This window comes from Mytilus trossulus, chromosome 5, assembly GCF_036588685.1.
Source record: "Mytilus trossulus isolate FHL-02 chromosome 5, PNRI_Mtr1.1.1.hap1, whole genome shotgun sequence".
In the NCBI taxonomy this organism is placed as follows: domain Eukaryota; kingdom Metazoa; phylum Mollusca; class Bivalvia; order Mytilida; family Mytilidae; genus Mytilus; species Mytilus trossulus.
Window position 1 is genome coordinate 77106825 of NC_086377.1, and position 18489 is coordinate 77125313.

Here is an 18489-nt window from a genome sequence, read left to right on the forward strand (position 1 = left end):
AATAGTTTAGGAAGTAGTGGCCAAACAGGGGCCAACAATAAGCATATGTGTAACTTCCAGACATAACTTGTGTGTTAGTGTATGGATCTCTCTGACATTGTACCAAAATGTTCCATATCACAAAGGGAATGCTGGGATTGATTTTGAGGGTAATAGCCTCACAATTTTAGGAATAAGGGGCCAAAAAAGGGGCAAAAAACAAGTTATATTCTAGTTTCATGATAATAACTTGTGTGTAAGTGTATGGATCTTTCTGAAATTGTACTAAAAAGTTCCATATCACAAAGGGAAAGCTGGAATTGAGTTTGGGGGTAATTGCTAAAAGCGTTTAGGAATAAGGGGCCAAAAAAAGGGGCCACAAATAAGCATTTTTTTAGTTTCCAGACAATAACTTGTGTTCAAGTGTATAGATCTCTCTGAAATTGTACTGCAAGGTACCATACAACAAAGGGAAGGCTGGGATTGATTTTGGGGGTAATTGCCTCAAAACTTTAAGAATTAGTGGCCAAAAAGGGGCAAAAAACAAGTATTTTTCTAGTTTCAGGATAACTTGTGTGTAAGTGTATTAATCTTTATGAAGTTGTACTACAAGGTTCCATATCACGAAGGGAAAGCTCGGTTTGAGTTAGGTGGTAATTGCCCTAAACGTTTAGGAAAAGGGACCAAAAAGGGGCCTAAAAATAAGCATTTTTCTAGTTTCCAGACAATAACTTGTGTTCAAGTGTATGGATCTCTCTGAAATTGTACTGCAAGGTACCATACCACAAAGGGAAGGCTAGGATTGAGTTTGGGGTGATGAATCATAAGAGGGTTCAAAAAATTTGGGCGAGGAATTTTTTTTTCTTTAAAATTTTCCATTTTAAATTGGTTATTTCTGATTTATATATAAAAGCAAATAATAATGATATGGTTTGAATAAGTAATTATTTTTTTTTAAGTTCTTCGACTACATACATTCTGTGTCAGAAGGGTTAGGGTTATGGTTATGACCTGAAATTTTCACCCCTCACCTGAGATTTTTTCAATACCCGCTGGGTCATTAAATAACCCGGGAATTTCGAAAATGACCCGGTTTCACCCAGATTCTTAAGCCTTCAGACTGATGTCTTAAATAAGTGAGATATTTGATTAGTTGGGAAATTGACCAGCAGGACATTTCAGATTTCTGTGCGATAACTTTAGAAAAAGTTTGATCCAATCCTTTTCAAATTTTGATATGTTGTTTCTCATAAAAAAAATAAAGGTCAAATTAAATATTTAGAAATTCCTAATGTGCTGTTTGTGCATGAGTATTAATCTTTGATTCATTGGGGATTGATGTGCAATAACCAAGAACACTTACTGCAATCCTATTTAAACCTCAATATGTTTTGTTGAATATTATTAATTTTGGTATTCAGGAGTTATGACCCTTGAATGATTTAAGTATGTTACAATCAATAAACGGTTTGCTGTCATTTTGCCTGCCCTTGTTTAATTTTACATTTCCATTAATGTTTAGGGATATTGATCATCGCTAAGATCATCCATGATTGTTCTTCAGGTTTTGTGTTTTAGATTAGTGGTATAGCGGTAAATTCCTTCTACATGAACTTAAGTATTGCAAACATTGTATTTCCTCGCAAAATCTTATCACTCTCCTGTACTTTCACATTTCTTTATAGGAGGATATTAAAAAACGGCGTACAGAGTTATATAGTGGAGTAGAAGAGTTATTTAAAGACCACGAAGGACGAGAACATCTGGTCATCGACAATCAAATATTTGTCAATGCAACAGACAAAACAGATCCAGAGATCGATGTCCTCAAGAAAGCAATCACAGATCTTACCTTTCAACATCCATGTTGGGGAGAGTCAATGCCTAATGCATCTGTTCCCCTTGAACTTGAGATTGCTAACCTGGTAGCAAATGGGAAACAAGTATTGTCATTGTTGGAAGTTGAAGAATTAAATGCCATCAGCAAGGTGTCCGTCTTGTCTACTGAAGAGCTCAGTACATTTCTTCATTTCCAACACTCACTTGGAAAGATGGTCTATTTTGACACCCCACAGTTAAGAGGTTATGTGATCATAAGTCCGCTACTTCTGGTGGAAGTTATGCGATCTTTTGTTACAGGTATTATATGATATAATATTCACTTTTGTACTCAATGGTCATCAAATACAGCCAGATGTCTATAGCACATGTCAAAAATCTCTAAATCACTATACACCTGGCAATTGCCATAACTTGAAGGAGTTATTGTCATTAATTGAGGATTTTGGACTGATTTTCATGGTTTTGATTTTTTCTATGAAAACACTAAATGATTTAAGTATAATATAAGTATTTATTATAAACTGTATATATAGCAAAAATGATCAGCAATATAAGATCAACAATAGCTTTGTGTTTTTCCTGTTATGTGGGAAACTTATTATGATAGGTAGGTAGAAAACATGCAAAATCTACAAACTATTGGAGCGCCTTGTTTGTCTTGTGGTTACATGTTTGCCTTGAGTGGTGCGGCCATGGGTTCCAACCCTGACCCGGTGAAACCAAATACTTGAACATTAATATTTGCTATTTCTCTGCTTAGCACGCATCATATAGGAGGAGTATGAGCTAAGACTGGTAGGCTCAGACTCAGAATAATGTTTCCGGCTAGGTTGAACTGGATTTCTGTGACTACTTTTTAATTTAAATAGAAATACAGTAACTGTTATAAAATGAACCACCAACTCGAAAATTAGAATAAAACACTTAACTCAAATATCATTGATAAAATACATATGCTCTTGCGTGAACTAATGTATTATTTGACTGGGTTTCATATTGCTTGATAATGAATTTTTTGATATTCGTTTTTACCTTTATTGCAATCTGTTATGTTTGATAATTTGTAGATCTATTTAGTACCTTTTCGTCATCCCGTTTCTCACTATTCTGCTGTTCGTTGTCTTCATTGTCAATCGTCATCTGTTAGCTTTTAACAAAAAATCTTCTGCTCTGAAACTTAACCAAACTTAGCCACATTCATCAATAGGTTATCTAGTCTAAAAAAATGTTGAAAGACCTTGCAAGCCAACCAACATGGCCGACATGGCTAAATATAGAACATAATGGTGAAATGCAAGTTTTGTTTATTGTCTTGAATATGAATAGAGACAATCTAACAGGGCAAAAAAAATCAAAAGGTTGAGATAAATTACCGTCTGTTTACATCAAAACTGTCAGACGACTTCTTATAGAAATCGAAGTTATTGCCCTTAAATGGCGAATGCTACCAGTCTTCTTTTTAAATGTTTGCCTATTTAATTAAAACTATTAAAAGATGGAAAGTTAAAAAAAAGAACAATGATCAGCAAGACAAGATCTACAAATAAATCACATTTTTTCCGAAATCGTAAGTAAATTCTTTGTAGGAGTCAAGAAATTATTGCCCTTAAATGATTTTTTGACCTTTTTGTGTTTTGGGCTAGTTTCTTTATGATAAGATACTGTTTATACTCTTTTCATTTTATTTATTTATTTGTTTTTACTTTACAGATATTGCCTTTTGGCCAAAGAAAGGTCTCATTAGAAAGACTTTTGAAAGGATGTCAGGGAGGGGAATAATACAAAGAAAAGATCTTTATCTTATTTGGGAACAAAAGCACTTCATTAAAATATCACCCTACAAAGAGTTCATATTTGATATGCTCATCCACCTTGATATTCTATCAGAGCAGCGTAGATATGATATTACTACAGGAAGTCGGTTACCAGTGGAAAACTTCTTTGTTCCCTGTATGCTCACTCAAAGAAATGACACAAGGTTCATGACCCATGAATGCACACCAGAGAAAGCAATCAGTCTAGCTTTTGTTTTCAAAGGGACAATAATACCACCAGCCTTACCGAATCGTCTCATTAGCGCATGTCTCAGTATGTGGACCGTAAAGACGTATGAAGGAAAACAACTCCTGTTTTCAGGATTCGTTGGTTTATCATTTGATAAAGCACATGATATTGTAGTATGTGTTGAAGGTAACAAGATATTGCTCTACATAGTCCATGCAACCTCCAATGGACTGATCGTACCAGATATTGCCACTGGTATCAAGGAATGCATGTATACAACACTAGAGAGAATCTCAGAGTTCTATAAGTCCACAGTCTCCTCCAGCAGCCAAAAACTACCCTTCCACATTGAATATGCATGCTCCAGGTTAGAATGCCATATAAATGAAGAGGCAGCATTCACAGCTGATGAATGGATTTGTGATAAACATGAGATTGTACATACCAAAGACAAGTGGAATATTTGGAATCAAGATCAGGTAAAATTGGAACTATTAACTTGATATTATATAATAAGATCTTGAATCAACTCATACAGTGCTGACTTATGGTCTCCAAAAATAGAAAACAACATGTTAAAAAAAATAAAAGAACAATTAATATTACAAACTCACAAGATAAATTCCCGTGTAACTAATATCTCACAAAATAAATTCTTGTGTAACTAATATCTCACAAGATAAATTCCTGTGAAACTGATCTTACAAGACAATTTGCTTGTTACTTATCTGATAAGGAATTATAAAAAAGAATGAGCTTTTCTCTGTATGTCACTGATTGACTCTGTGATTGAAAAATATTGTGAGCATTACAAGTCAAAGGGTGGGTATCACCAGCCCAGTAGTCAACACTTCGGTGTTGACATGAATATCAATAATGTGGTCATTTTTGATAGATTTTCTGTTAACAAAAGTTTACATTTGTTTGGCTTAATAAATATTTTGATATGAGCGTCACTGACGAATCTTATGTAGACAAAACGCACGTCTGGCATACTAAATTATAAACCTGGTGCCTTTGATAACTAATTAAAGAAGTCTTTTCAAAGTTGCAAAACGTAGCAATTTTAATATTTGTTTTACATTAGGTCTACAAATGCAAGCTATAGGTCTGTTGTTTTTATTTTGAACCATATTATGTGTTTAGCTCACCTGGCCCGAGGGACCAAGTGAGCTTTTCTTATCACTTGGCGTCCTTCGTCCGTCGTCGTCGTTGTTGTCCGTCGTCATTAACTTTTACAAAAATCTTCTCCTCTAAAACTACTGAGTAAAATTTAATCAAACTTGGCCACAATCATCATTAGGATATCTAGTTTAAAAGTGTGTCCAATGACCGCGTCTGCCAACTAACATGTCCGACATGATAAAAATAGAGTATAGGGGTAAAATGCAGTTTTTGACTTATATTTGAAACTTAAGCATTTAGGGGGGTTGGGTGATAAAAAAAATTAGGGGGCATTTTTTTCCCCTCAAGATTATAAAAAAATTAACAAATTTACGAAGTATTGCGTGAAAGCACAGTGTATAGCACAAAAGCAAGAAATCTTCAATTGAATATACATTCAAATCATATAACTAATTTCAAGTTCTTTGACTACATTTATTCTATGTCAGAAATTTATAATGTGTCAAATATCTAATTACAATCCAAATTCAGACCTGTATCAAGCTTGAAAATTGTGTCCATTTTTGCCACAACTATTCAGGGTTGGACCTCTGTGGTCATTTCCAGCTGCTTTAGGCGAAGCAGTTTATTGGTTCTTATCATAAATATTATTATAGATAGAGATAAACTGTAAACAGCAATAATGTTCAGCAAAGTATGACGTACAAATAAGTCAATAATGCCAAATTTTCAATTGACCCCTTACGAAGTTATTGCCCTTTATAGTTAATTTTTAACATTTTTTCGTATTTTTACAATCTTTTACACAAATCTTCTCCACTTAATCTACTGGGCCAAATATAATTAAACTTAGCCACAATTTTCAATAGGGTGTTTTGATTGAAAAATGTATCCAATGACCTTGCCATCCAACCAACATGGCCCCCATTGCTAAAAATAGAACATAGGTATTTACTATAGAAGTCTAAGGGAAAATTGTAAAAAAAACAATTTCAAATAATCACAATTGAAAACTAATTTAAAAATGATAAGGGGTCTTCAGTAACTATCTGACTATTGTAAGTCTAGTTACTGGTTGGATGACCTGCTTTTAACTTAACTACTGGTCCAAATTAAACCAAACTTGGCCTCAATCATTATTATGGTAAATACTATTTATTATGATTTAAACCTTATTTTACATGATTTCCCAAACAACAGTAGATACAGGTGAGCGACACAGGCTCTTGAGAGCCTCTAGTTGTTGAATTAAATAGGACGTGGGGGTTAAATATACCAATGATACAGTAATTATAAAACTAACCGAACAATATCGAGAGGGCACCATACAGACTTCAACATGAGACAGGTGTCTATGCAATATGTATAGTTCTCTTAGTTGCCCCACAGCCCCAAGTCTATAACGTTGTGTATAAATGAAACACAGGGAATCAAAATGGGTCACGACAAACAAGACTAAGGTGCATAAGTCCTAACACAATCTGTATTTTCGTGAATATCTAAAAACAAACTTTAGGTATTTGTGTGACTCGTCAGAGGTACCAGAATCTAAACAATTGGAAGGCTAAACAATGAACAACAAATATTCCATAAAGTTATGCGTAGGAGCAAACAAAAACATTCGAAAAGAAGAAGTCAGCACAGTATGCATATAATTTTAATTAATTTTAATTGTGTATAGGACTGCTTTGATTGTAAATAGCTTTGATAAGGAGTAGCTGATTTTTTTAGGAGTACTGGATTAGTGATTTTTTACTGAGTTAACAATAACATCCCTACATATAGTATATATATTACATGCCATTGTTTGGCACATAAAGAATGACCCTCACATTAAAAACAAAAGGACTAATCATTGTTAATTTCCACCCTGAAACAAATTTTGCAATAGTTTTATACATGTAAATTCAAATAGACAGGCAATGCTAACAATTTAACCATTGCTTAACTATAAATAGCTTAAGTCTCAACCTCACACTGTTGTATCCATTGCATTTTGTAAATACTAATTTTTGTATCCACCAATATTTACTTTTCAGGCAAAAGAAGAATGTGAAATAAACTGTCAAGGTAAAAAAACAGAATAAGTACTTACTGATGTATGAATATATTGAGATTTGTACCAAACTTAGACAGAAGCTTGTTTATGATCAAAAGCTAGTATCTAGAAGGAAATTTTAAAAAAAAATATTTCCTGTGTTTCCGTATTTTACTAAAAAAATGGACTTAAGTTTTTCTTCCAGTTAACATTACATACAGTTTGCAGTTAAAGTTTTTAAAACATTTATTAGATTCACAAACCATCCTTGATTTTTACCAAACTTGGACAGAAGCTTCTTACAATCAAAAGATAGTATCTAGAGGAAAATTTGAAAATTATCTTCTTTATCATTTGTTCATTGAATACATTTATGTTTCAACTCGTTTATAAATCTATAGATTTGATTGTGTACTGTTATCATTTTTTACAAACATATTTTTTTTTGTACATTCCAAACGTTTCATTTCATTAACTGAACATTCCCCTATCACACTGAAGACATAGACAACAGCAAAAGTAGTCGAGACACTGGGTTTTGCGGAACCCTTACGAAATTTTTTCAAACATCTTCCAAATTCATTTCTTGATATTTTATGCATAACATAATAAGTAGGGGAATGAAATTACATGTAAAAAAAATTAGGTAAAGTAGTTATTTGGTATAGTTTGAAAAGGTAAAAAACTAGTATGTCTAAAGCTATCAAACTGAATTACAGACCCCATCAAGGTAGATTAACTGCCATTTTCATGTAATATAGTGTTAATAAATAGGTTTAGTTATTTGCATGAATCTGCAAATTTTGAAACATATTTGCAAATAATTGGTTTTACTGTTTCTTGGGGGGAAAAATAAGTGAGTTGTTGCTTAATCGGATATCAAATGTTTGAGTTACTTATTCGAATCAAATTGTCAATTTTAGTCATTTAAGGCGAGATCACTCACAGAGTAAATTTTTCATAATGGAATGAGAAATTTGGAAATTTTACTTGTAGCAAGAAAGCAAGTTCGGTGACACCATTTTTTCTTTTTATTTTCTTAAAGCATATTTCAAAACCTATTTCCTCAAATTTTATTTCAATTTTGCTGGACTTGTAGCTTGAAAAATAACACAGTGACCCATACTTTTTATTGTATTTTTTAAAAAAAAAGAATACTTTCTGTATATTTTCACCACAGAAAGGACAACCAGTGACTAATTTGTAATGGGTATTCCGGTCAAACGTTCACACTTTCTGTGTATTTGCTCCACATATAGGACAACCATTGACTTATATTCCATGATATGTGTATTCAGGTCAAACTTTCAAATTTTCTGTACATTTGCACCACAGATAGAATAACTTATGATGTATCATGCATAATATAAATGTTATTATAAGTGTTTACTGTTTTAGCATTATGTAACAATTTATTCAAATTTAGGTTTACAAGAAGACGCCTTGAATCAGATTCCAAGTGATATTGAACTTCAACGATTTTCATCACGATGTGAGGAAACCGTAATACGAGAGTTGGCTATACATCTTGGTATTACTTTGCATGAATGGGAAAAACTCAGATCTGATTATGAATTTGTCGACATTGTTAAGTATAGAGTACTGGTCACCTGGAGAGAAAAGTATTCAGGAAGATTCAGTAACATAGCAAAAGCTTTACAAGATATGGATTTGACTACCCACACACTGTGTCAGGTAAACTAGTCCAATAAAATGGACTTATATAAGACTTTATAACTTAAGGAAGAGGTATAATAAGTGGTCCTTGAATTGCAAAAATATTAAAAAAACTATTTTGCATTACAAAACTATGTCAATTCTATTGATAATTAATGCTATAAGGAATAGATTTCGTTTTTGTCTCGACTTGACGGAGTCAAAAAGTGAGACATAGGTATGCTGTTTCCGGTGGCGGCTTCAATAATGTATTAGTTTGTGATTAGGTTTAGTTTATGGTGAACCACTAGTGGTAGGTCAATGATATTTGGTGTGCAGTTGTATTAGCATTGGCATATCTCATTTCTCGGAAGATTATTTGGCTTCGCCCCCTCAGTCAAGGTCTATTGACTTTGAAACTTTTGCTTATTATACATGTATTAGTTTGTGGTTTAGATCAGTTTAAGGTAGCACTACAGTCAAAATTTTCTGACTCCAACCAACAGTCTTTAAAGATTAATTCCTCCAAAACTACTCAATGGATTTTTTAAATCTTTACCTCGTTTTAAAGCTGGAATATTAATTCTTCTTAATCTGTAGATACATTTATTTTTGGTAAGCTTAATCTCAAATTGTAGCTCCTGAATTGCCCAAAAAGTGGTCTTTCAATTTGAATAAAAATGGCACACTCAGGTCAAATGGTAGTAAAAATTTGTTTTCCTCACTTTAATCAACCATACACTATAAACAAAACCGTGTCTTAGATTTTTGATATATGTCTCCAGTAAGAAGATATATTGATTTAACTGCTGGGTGCCAAACCTCATTTCACCTTTTATCTTTTGACACCTATGAATTCATTTAGAAACAAATTATCCAAAAACTGGGACATGGTATTGTAATAAATACTCCCTTTAATCACATATATCAAAGTCAAACCAAAAGGGGTACCCATGAAGTTTCTATTTTCATTTTTTGCTAACAATTCTCATGAAAAATTGTTCAGAGAAATGACCTAAAATCTGAATTTCCCCCTTAGAACCCCTATAAATGCAACATTAATACAAAAGTTACACTGAGAACACCCCAAGAGTGTTCTGACCCCATTATTTTATCAATATAACCACACACTTTGTGTCTTTGATGCTCTAATACTGTAAATTTTGAATTATATGTGCACTGACCAACACTAACTTGGCATTTGGTGGGAGTTTGACGTCACAGATTTGACCAACATCTGTAATGTAGTAATTAAATATAGACAAAGCTCCGCCTCTATCCAGATAAGAGAATAACAGGAATGACCAGGTGTATATAAACACTATAATCACTATAAAGAATGATTTTCATTTGTATTTTAAAAAGAAATATACTATGAAATTAGCTAGAACATTAAAATTATGCAATAAAAGACATGTTTCAGAAAAGATCAAGACCATCCCCTTATTGACAATGATTTAGTTTTACGGAACTGAAAGATTTCACATAAACTTAAAGTTGGTTAAAGTCCCTAAAACTCTTAAGAGAAGACAGATTCAGAGCCATTGTCTTCTTATTTGTTAGAACCTTAAAAGATTAAAGTTTGTCAGAGGCTTTCAAAGATACTTTCACACTCTTATCCTTATATATATAGTTTTGTTCATTTTGGTTAGATTTTTCCCTTTAGATTTTCTCCTTTTTATTAACTTTCCCTTTTCTCTGCTTACTTCAAAGTAATACACATTATACAATCAGATAAGACCACACTATTCATCTTGTGGTCAGAGATTAACAGCTGGACACTGGCATCAACAGATGATTGACATTTTAGCCCCTCCTTAATGCCTACATATTTACATTAATTACCATGTGCTTTTATTTACATAACTTCATTATCAATTTATTCCCTGCTGTGATATGATAATGACTTTTGGATTTTTACAAACTGTGCAGAATAATACTTATTTCAAAATTATGTGATAACAAATAATATTAAAAATACACTGTTAGACTGGTGCTACCTTAAGAAGAACCGCTAATGTTAGGTCAATGATATTTGGTATGCAAATTGATTGGCATTTGCAAATCTCTTTTCCATCGAGATTATATAGCCCCAACCCCTCATCATGGTTCATTGATTTTGAAACTTTTACATAGTTTACAAGCTAATGTTTGTGTTTAGGTTTGTCTAAAGGGAACGACTTATGATAAGTCAATGGTATTTGGTTTGCAGTTGTATTAGCATTGGCACATCTCATTTGCAGAGATTGTTTAGCAATGTACCTTCAGTGGTGGTTCATTGACTTAAATATTTGCATAACATACTTGTTAAAGTATTGCTTTTTTTAATTTCAACATTTGCATTTTACTATCATAATTGCAAAAAAAGGCGAGACATATCTCTGTGTTAATAGTTTATTTTTGGCTAATCTATATCCTTTGTTTCTATACAAAATGTCATTTTATGTTTTTGTATACTTTTTTTAGCTCACCTAGCCCGAAGGGCCAAGTGAGCTTTTCTCATCACTTGTCGTCCGTCGTAAACTTTTACAAAAATCTTCTCCTCTGAAACTACTGGGCTAAATTTAACCAACCAAGATGGCCACCATGGCTAAAAATAGAACATAGGGGTAAAATGCAGTTTTTAGCTTATACTTCAAAAACCAGAGGTTGCTGCCCCTGAATTGGTAATTTTAAGGAAATTTTGCTGTTTTTGGTTATTATCTTGAATATAATAATATAGATAGACATAAACTGTAAAGAGCAATAATGTTCAGCAAAGTAAGATTTACACATTAGTCAAGATGACCAAAATGATCAGTTGACCCCTCTAGGAGTTATTACCCTTAATAGTCAATTTTTAACCATTTTTCGAAAATCTTAGTAATCTTTTAGAAAAATCTTCTCATCTGAAACGACTAGACCAGATTTAACCAAACTTGGCCACAATCATCATTTGATTTTAACTAAAGGAATCTCTGTTTTGCTGAAAAAGTGTTACACCAGGGTTTTCCATATCACAAACTAATCAATACATTTAATAAATTTTACCATTGGTACAAGGATATCTTTCGTAAATTCGTAAATAAAATTCAACATGCAGACATCTTATACGTTCAGGTATCATTTATGGTAATATTCTTTACAAAGCACAACAATGTCAGCATTCACCTCAACAGCTAACCAAACCTTTAAACAGACTTATTCAGAACGGATATAGTTATAATACTGTTGTCAGGACATTAAAGATGACATATTTTGGTATTAATATTGATTCACTCATAGGATCTTTGCATCAGAAATAAACACATTTATTCTAAAACCAGTTGTTGGCATGATACGGGTTATGTTCTCATATATCTTGTGATGGTATGATACGAAACCCCTAACCATGCTAACGGGAGGGATTGTGCTTCCCCTCTAAATAGTTTTTGCACCTGTCCCAATTCAGGAGCCTTTGGCCTTTGTTAGTATTGTATGTTTTTTTTTTTATTTTAGTTCATTCATATATATTTTGGAGTTAAGTGTGACGTCCGTTTTCATTGAATTAGTACACATTCTGTTTAGGGGCCAGCTGAAGCCCACCTCCCGGTGTGGGATTTTCTCGCTGTGTTGAAGACCCATTGGTGGCCTTTTTCTGTTTTCTGCTCTTTGGTCGGGTTGTTGTCTCTTTAACACATTCCCCATTTCCATTCTCAATTATATTTGCCTATCCAGTTCCCCAAGCCTGATCACCGTGACAGGACTTACTTCCAGAAAGTTAACCTTCCACAAAACATGAATAAATACAATACAATAAAACTCACCTAATTGTCTCATCCTCATAAGTGCAAAATAAATACAAAATATGATGAAATGTCACCCTGGATGCCTTAGAATGCAACGTTAATGGCGAATCGGAAACCGGTGTATGATACATGTAGTTTTCTGTTGAAGAAAGAAAACTAAAACAGGTTCAAACAGAAAGATTGCGAAAGCATATAAAACTGTTCACCTTATAATCAGAATGTTTTAATACTAAAAGTCCAGTCTACAAATAAGGCGTAGGTACGTTAATTCAGCCACGGACCCTCAATGTCGCGAGTGTGTTCTAGAATTCATTTAAAATAGATGCATGAGAGGTAACCAAACAAATTCATAATTTTTTGTCTACTGATTAACGCCTTAACTTGTATTGTGAATAAGATTTAGGCTAAAAAGATCCTTTTTTTTTTTGGCTCCCCGAAAAAGGGGGAGGGGGCATATGTACATCATCATTTCTGTACGCTCTTCTAAACGTTACAGGACCTTCATTCATTACATTTTTAAATCTGTGTAAAAAGAAATAGTTTCAGGATGAACACTTGTGTTTGCTTGCAATTTTAACAAAAGGTATACTGAAAGAGGTCATTGGAAAAGAAAAAAAAGCTTATTTATTTTGTAATTAATAGTTTAAAGTCCAAGGTCACTGATATATAAAATAAGTTTTATGTAAAATTGGTTTCTAGAGAGTATCTTTCTTTGGAATAAGACATATAGAAACATGTTGATAAAAAGACGAAAGTTAAAGACCATTGACTAATAATAGAATATATTTGATGATTGTTTTAAGAATCGTTCCTGTTGTTTTCTCATGCTTATGTGAGTGAAAATTGCGCAGAGAAACAACATATGAACCAGTAAGTTGCCTATAAGTCCAAAGTTTAAGATCAGTGTTACAAAAAAATAAATATTTGGACTTATGATTCGGAATGTCCATTTGGTATATTCCACGTCTCTTTTAGAACATGTTGATTTCCTTCAAAATTATTAATGTAATACAAAATATGACATATGTGTGGCATTTATTCTTATGTTAACTCAGTAAATGAGCAAAAGTCTCGATCATAAAATATCATAAACAAGTCAGGTGGGGTAAACGTCGACAACATTTAGACACAGACAGAAACCAAAACACACCAACCATGTTGATTATTCTTGTATTAATTACAAAATATTTTGTAGGTAAAAAGAATCAGAAAAGGTCATTGTGGTATGTATTTAAAAATATCTGGTCATGATTATCAATGAAGCCAAGATAGGATTTAGTCTTGATATTGTTAAAATACTATTTATACACACGTTTAAACTTTGATAAATATGTGGACCGGCATGTGTTTTATACATTAAATATTCTGTGAAATGTAACCAGTAACATGCATTCTTTGATCTGCAACCAGTAGGATGCATTCTTTGATCTGTAACAAGTAGGATGCATTCTTTGATCTGTAACAAGTAGGATGCATTCTTTGATCTGTAACAAGTAGGATGCATTCTTTGATCTGTAACAAGTAGGATGCATTCTTTGATCTGTAACAAGTAGGATGCATTATTTGATCTGTAACCAGTAGGATGCATTCTTTGATCTGTAACAAGTAGGATGCATTCTTTGATCTGTAACAAGTAGGATGCATTCTTTGATCTGTAACAAGTAGGATGCATTCTTTGATCTGGAACTATTTGAATGCATTCTATGGTTAGTAACCAGTAACATTAAAATGCATTCTTAGATCTTAGAAAAGTCGAAAATAAACTGACAAAGCTATGGCTGAAAATAGGGCCAACAGACAAACAGTAGTACACGAACATAGAAAAGTAATGGCTGAGCAATGAACCCTACCGAAAACTGGGGGGATCTCGGGTAAGCGAACCTGCTTCACATGTGGCATTCGTCATGTTGCTCATATTAATACAAACCTGGTTATACCGTAGGTCACATTCTGGAAAAGGAGTTGGAATTACGACATTAGGAACATATCTGTTATCATCTGTGAAACGGATATTCCATAACGTACAACCAACTTGTGATGGGGTCCATTATAGTTATCAAAGGTACCAGGATTATAATTTAGTACGCCATACACGCGTTTCGTCTACATAAGACTCATCAGTGAGCTCATATCAAAATATTTATAAACGAAGGAAACGAAGGAATGATTTCAACTTCACCATTTGGAACTTTTGGTTTAATAGCTTCCTTGTGAGCAGCAACCCTCTATCAAAGAAATCATGATAGGAAATGCAAGCCCTGGAATACTGTATCAAAATTATCGACAGTAAGTTGCATTCTTTGATCGGGTATACAGTAAAATGCATCATTTGTTCTGTATCCAGTCACATGCATTCTTTGATCTGTAACCAGTAAAATGCATTCTATGGTCTGTAACCAGTAAAATGCATCCTTTGATCTGTAACCAGTATCTTTTATTCTTTGATCTTTAACAAGTAGGATGCATTCTTTGATTCATAACAGTAAAATGCATTCTTTGATCTGTAACCAGTAAAATGCATAGTATGATCTGTAACCAGTAACATGCATTCTATGATATGCTTCCAGTTACTTGCATTCTTTTTTATCAAGTAACGTGCATTCTTCGATCTGTAACAAATAACACGCATCCTTTGATCTATAACCAGTAACATGCATTATTTTATTTGTAACCTGTAACATACATCCTTTGATCTAGAGTGCTGTGATTTCTTCAGCGCACAGATGTTACTTGATCGTCTCTTACAAATTTTTTTAACCGTTGCAATGGTCACCTTGAGCGTGCAGTGATGTTAAAGTAGTACCTTTGAAGTTTTGGTCACATCAAATTGAAACTTAGTACACATGTTCATTATGATATCGATGTAAACCTGAAAAATATTATTCAAAATAATAGTATTGGCCCTGATTTTATGGTTCACTGAACATAGAAATGTGATAGTGTGAAATTAGTTCTCAGGTTAAATTTTTGATTAATGCAGTTTGTCATTAAGTTGTTGTCATGTCAACTTAAGACTAATTACGCATATTCATTGTGGAGGGAACTTTAAAATTATATAAAGAGTTATGATTTTGACCCTGATTTCATAGTTCAATGAGTGAGGACATGTGATAGTGGCAGCGGGGCACTGTGTCTTAATGATACATACCATTGTTTTTGTTATTACAGTTATCAATGAAGAATACATGGATTTAATTCCAACAGATGAAATACTAGATAAACTGGCACAATTAATAGGTGTAGTATCCTTCCAACTGGGTTTAGAATTAGGATTACCTATAACATCAATAGATATTATACAGTATAACAATGGTCGGGATTTAGTGGCACAATGTAAAGATATATTATTTCAATGGAGAGAAGAACAAAGAGTCCGGCCAACTATACGTGTTCTGGTCCAAGCTCTTGTAAATGTTGATAGAGGTGCTAAATGTTTGGAGGAAATCATTAAAACAGTTGGTGTGAAGAAATACACCCTACACGAGGAAGTTGAAGAAAAGAAGGAAGGAAAAATTAAAACACTCCTGAAAAACCTGAATCCTTTCCAGAAGAAGAAATAAGATTGATGTTACAGTTAGTATTTTTTTATTGTAACCAAGTTGTTATACCATCTAGGCTGTGTGTTAATTTTGGGTAACAGTTTGTTATAGTGCCTGGTGTGGTTTTCATGTTATTAATAGCAAATTATTTAAAAACAAGAGCAAAAAACAAACTCCAAACAAATACAACTTGGAAATATCTAAACAAAATGTTGATGACTCTATTACATTGTAACTAGTGATTCAAAGAGTATATCCATGCAATCTTGTCTTAATATACAATCCCTTTAATATACCTTTAACTGTAGTGTTGTGTTTTTTTAGTATGATGGATACATATTACACTTTTACAAGATTGAAGGAAATATTTTATCTTTTCACAGTTTTGTGCAGTAACACTTATACTTTTTATTTTGTAACAAGGCAAAACATTTCCTTCAATCGAGCTATTAAAGCTTTTGAGGATGCAAAATACTACAGTTTTAATGAACAAGTCCACACCAAACTGAAATTGAATATATATTTGTACAGTGCTGTTTATCACTTTCAGAAGCAATATCACAAAGACTTCTCGTTACCATGCAAATATATATCGCAATGTTTTATAACTTTCTGAAGTGTTGTCTGGATAAAGAAAGTCGTCCTAACTTTTAAAGTAGTTTGTAATTTGTGTGTAGTTGTTTTTGTGATTTGAGTTAAATATCAATTGATGTACTAAGGATATCACTTTCTGTGCAATATATATATATGATTATACAATACAACTGATTTCATTTCTGTTTTATTATTAGTTTATGAAACATATACAAAAACTTTCAAAACACTACTTGGTTTATCTAAAATAGCCAAAAAAGTATATTCAAATTGATGTTATCACTTTGCATATTCCATTTCGTAAGTCTTGTGTGGACAAAATGCACAACATTTTAACTTGTTGCCTTTTGTTAGCTAATATTCGTATGTTTCTTTGTCAATTGTGTTCTCCTATTTATTTATATTGTAGTCCTGTAATGTGTGTTGTCATTTTAATGTTATATTTCACATTGCTATAAAAGAGGGAGGATTGGCATGCCACAAAACCAGGTTCAACCCGCCATTTTTATACGACCGCAAAAATTAAAAAAATGTTGGTCGTATTTTAGTATCACGTTGGCGTCGTCGTCTGCGTCGTCCTTGTCCGAATACTTTAAGTTTTCGCACTCTTAACTTTAGTAAAAGTGAATAGAAATCAATGGAAATTTAACACAAGGTTTATGACCACAAAAGGAAGGTTAAGATTGATTTTGTGAGTTTTGGTCCCAACATTTGAGGAATTAGGGTAAAAAAAAAGGCCCAAATAAGCATTTTCTTGGTTTTCGAACTATAACTTTAGTTTAAGTAAATAGAAATCTATGAAATTTTGACACAAGTTTATGACCACAAAAGAAAGGTTAGGATTGATTTTGGGAGTTTTGGTTTCAACAGTTTAGGAATTAAGGGCCAAAAAGGGCCCTAATAAGCATTATTCTTGGTTTTCGCACAATAACTTTAGTAGAAGTAAATAGAAATCAATGAAATTTAAACACAAGGTCTACAACCACAAAAGGAAGATTGGGATTGATTGTGGGAGTTGAGGTATGAACAGTTTAGGAATTAGGGGCCAACAAGGGGCCCAAATAAGCATTTTTCTTGGTTTTGGCACCATAACTTTAGTATAAGTAAATAGAAATCTATGAAATTTTAGCAGAAGGTTTATAACCAAAAAAGGAAGGTTGGGATTGATTTTAGGAGTTTTGGTCCCAACAGTTTAGGAATAAGGGGCCCAAAGGGTCCAACTTTAAACTGTGAATGAACTTGGGGTTCTTTGATATGCCAAATCTAACTGTGTATGTAGATTCTTAATTTTTGGTCCCGTTTTCAAAGTGGTCTACATTAAGGTCCAAAGGGTCCAAAATTAAACTAAGTTTGATTTAAACAAAAATTGAATCCTTTGGGTTCTTTGTTATACTGAATCTAAAAATGTACTTATATTTATTATTTTTGGCCCAGTTTTCAAGTTGGTCCAAATTGGGGTCCAAAATTAAAATTTGTTTGATTTCATCAAAATTTGAATAATTGGGGTTCTTTGATATGCCAAATCCAAATGTATGTGTAGATTCTTAATTGTTGGTCCTGTTTTCAAATTGGTCTACATTAAAATCCAAAGGGTCCAAAATTAAGCTAAGTTTGATTTTAACAAAAATTGAATTCTTGGGCTTCTTTTATATGCTAAATCTAAACATGTACTTAGATTTTTGATTATGGGCCCAGTTTTCGAGTTGGTCCAAATCAGGATCCAAAATTATTATATTAAGTATTGTGCAATAGCGAGACATTTTCAATTGCACAGTATGCAGCAATAGCAAGAAAGCTCCAATTACACAGTATTGTGCAATAGCAAGAAATTTTCCATTGCACAGTATTTTGCAATAAATAGCAAGAAATCTTCAATTGCACAGTATTGTGCAATAGCAAGTCTTTTCAATTGCATAGTATTGCGCAATAGCAAGAAATATCTAAT

General features: G+C 32.9%; 1 protein-coding gene across 1 annotated transcript in view; it reads left to right on the plus strand.

Annotated features, from left to right (window-relative positions):
- Window positions 1–18059, plus strand: part of LOC134718323 (uncharacterized) — a 63448-nt gene extending 45389 nt beyond the window's left edge. The window contains exons 9-14 of the mRNA XM_063580818.1: window positions 1665–2118; window positions 3532–4304; window positions 6990–7020; window positions 8415–8683; window positions 13607–13634; window positions 15580–18059. Of these exons, the coding sequence (XP_063436888.1) occupies window positions 1665–2118; window positions 3532–4304; window positions 6990–7020; window positions 8415–8683; window positions 13607–13634; window positions 15580–15971 (1947 nt within the window). The 3' untranslated portion in view covers window positions 15972–18059. The remainder of the gene's footprint in view (window positions 1–1664; window positions 2119–3531; window positions 4305–6989; window positions 7021–8414; window positions 8684–13606; window positions 13635–15579) is intronic.
- The last annotated feature ends 430 nt before the right edge of the window (window positions 18060–18489 follow it).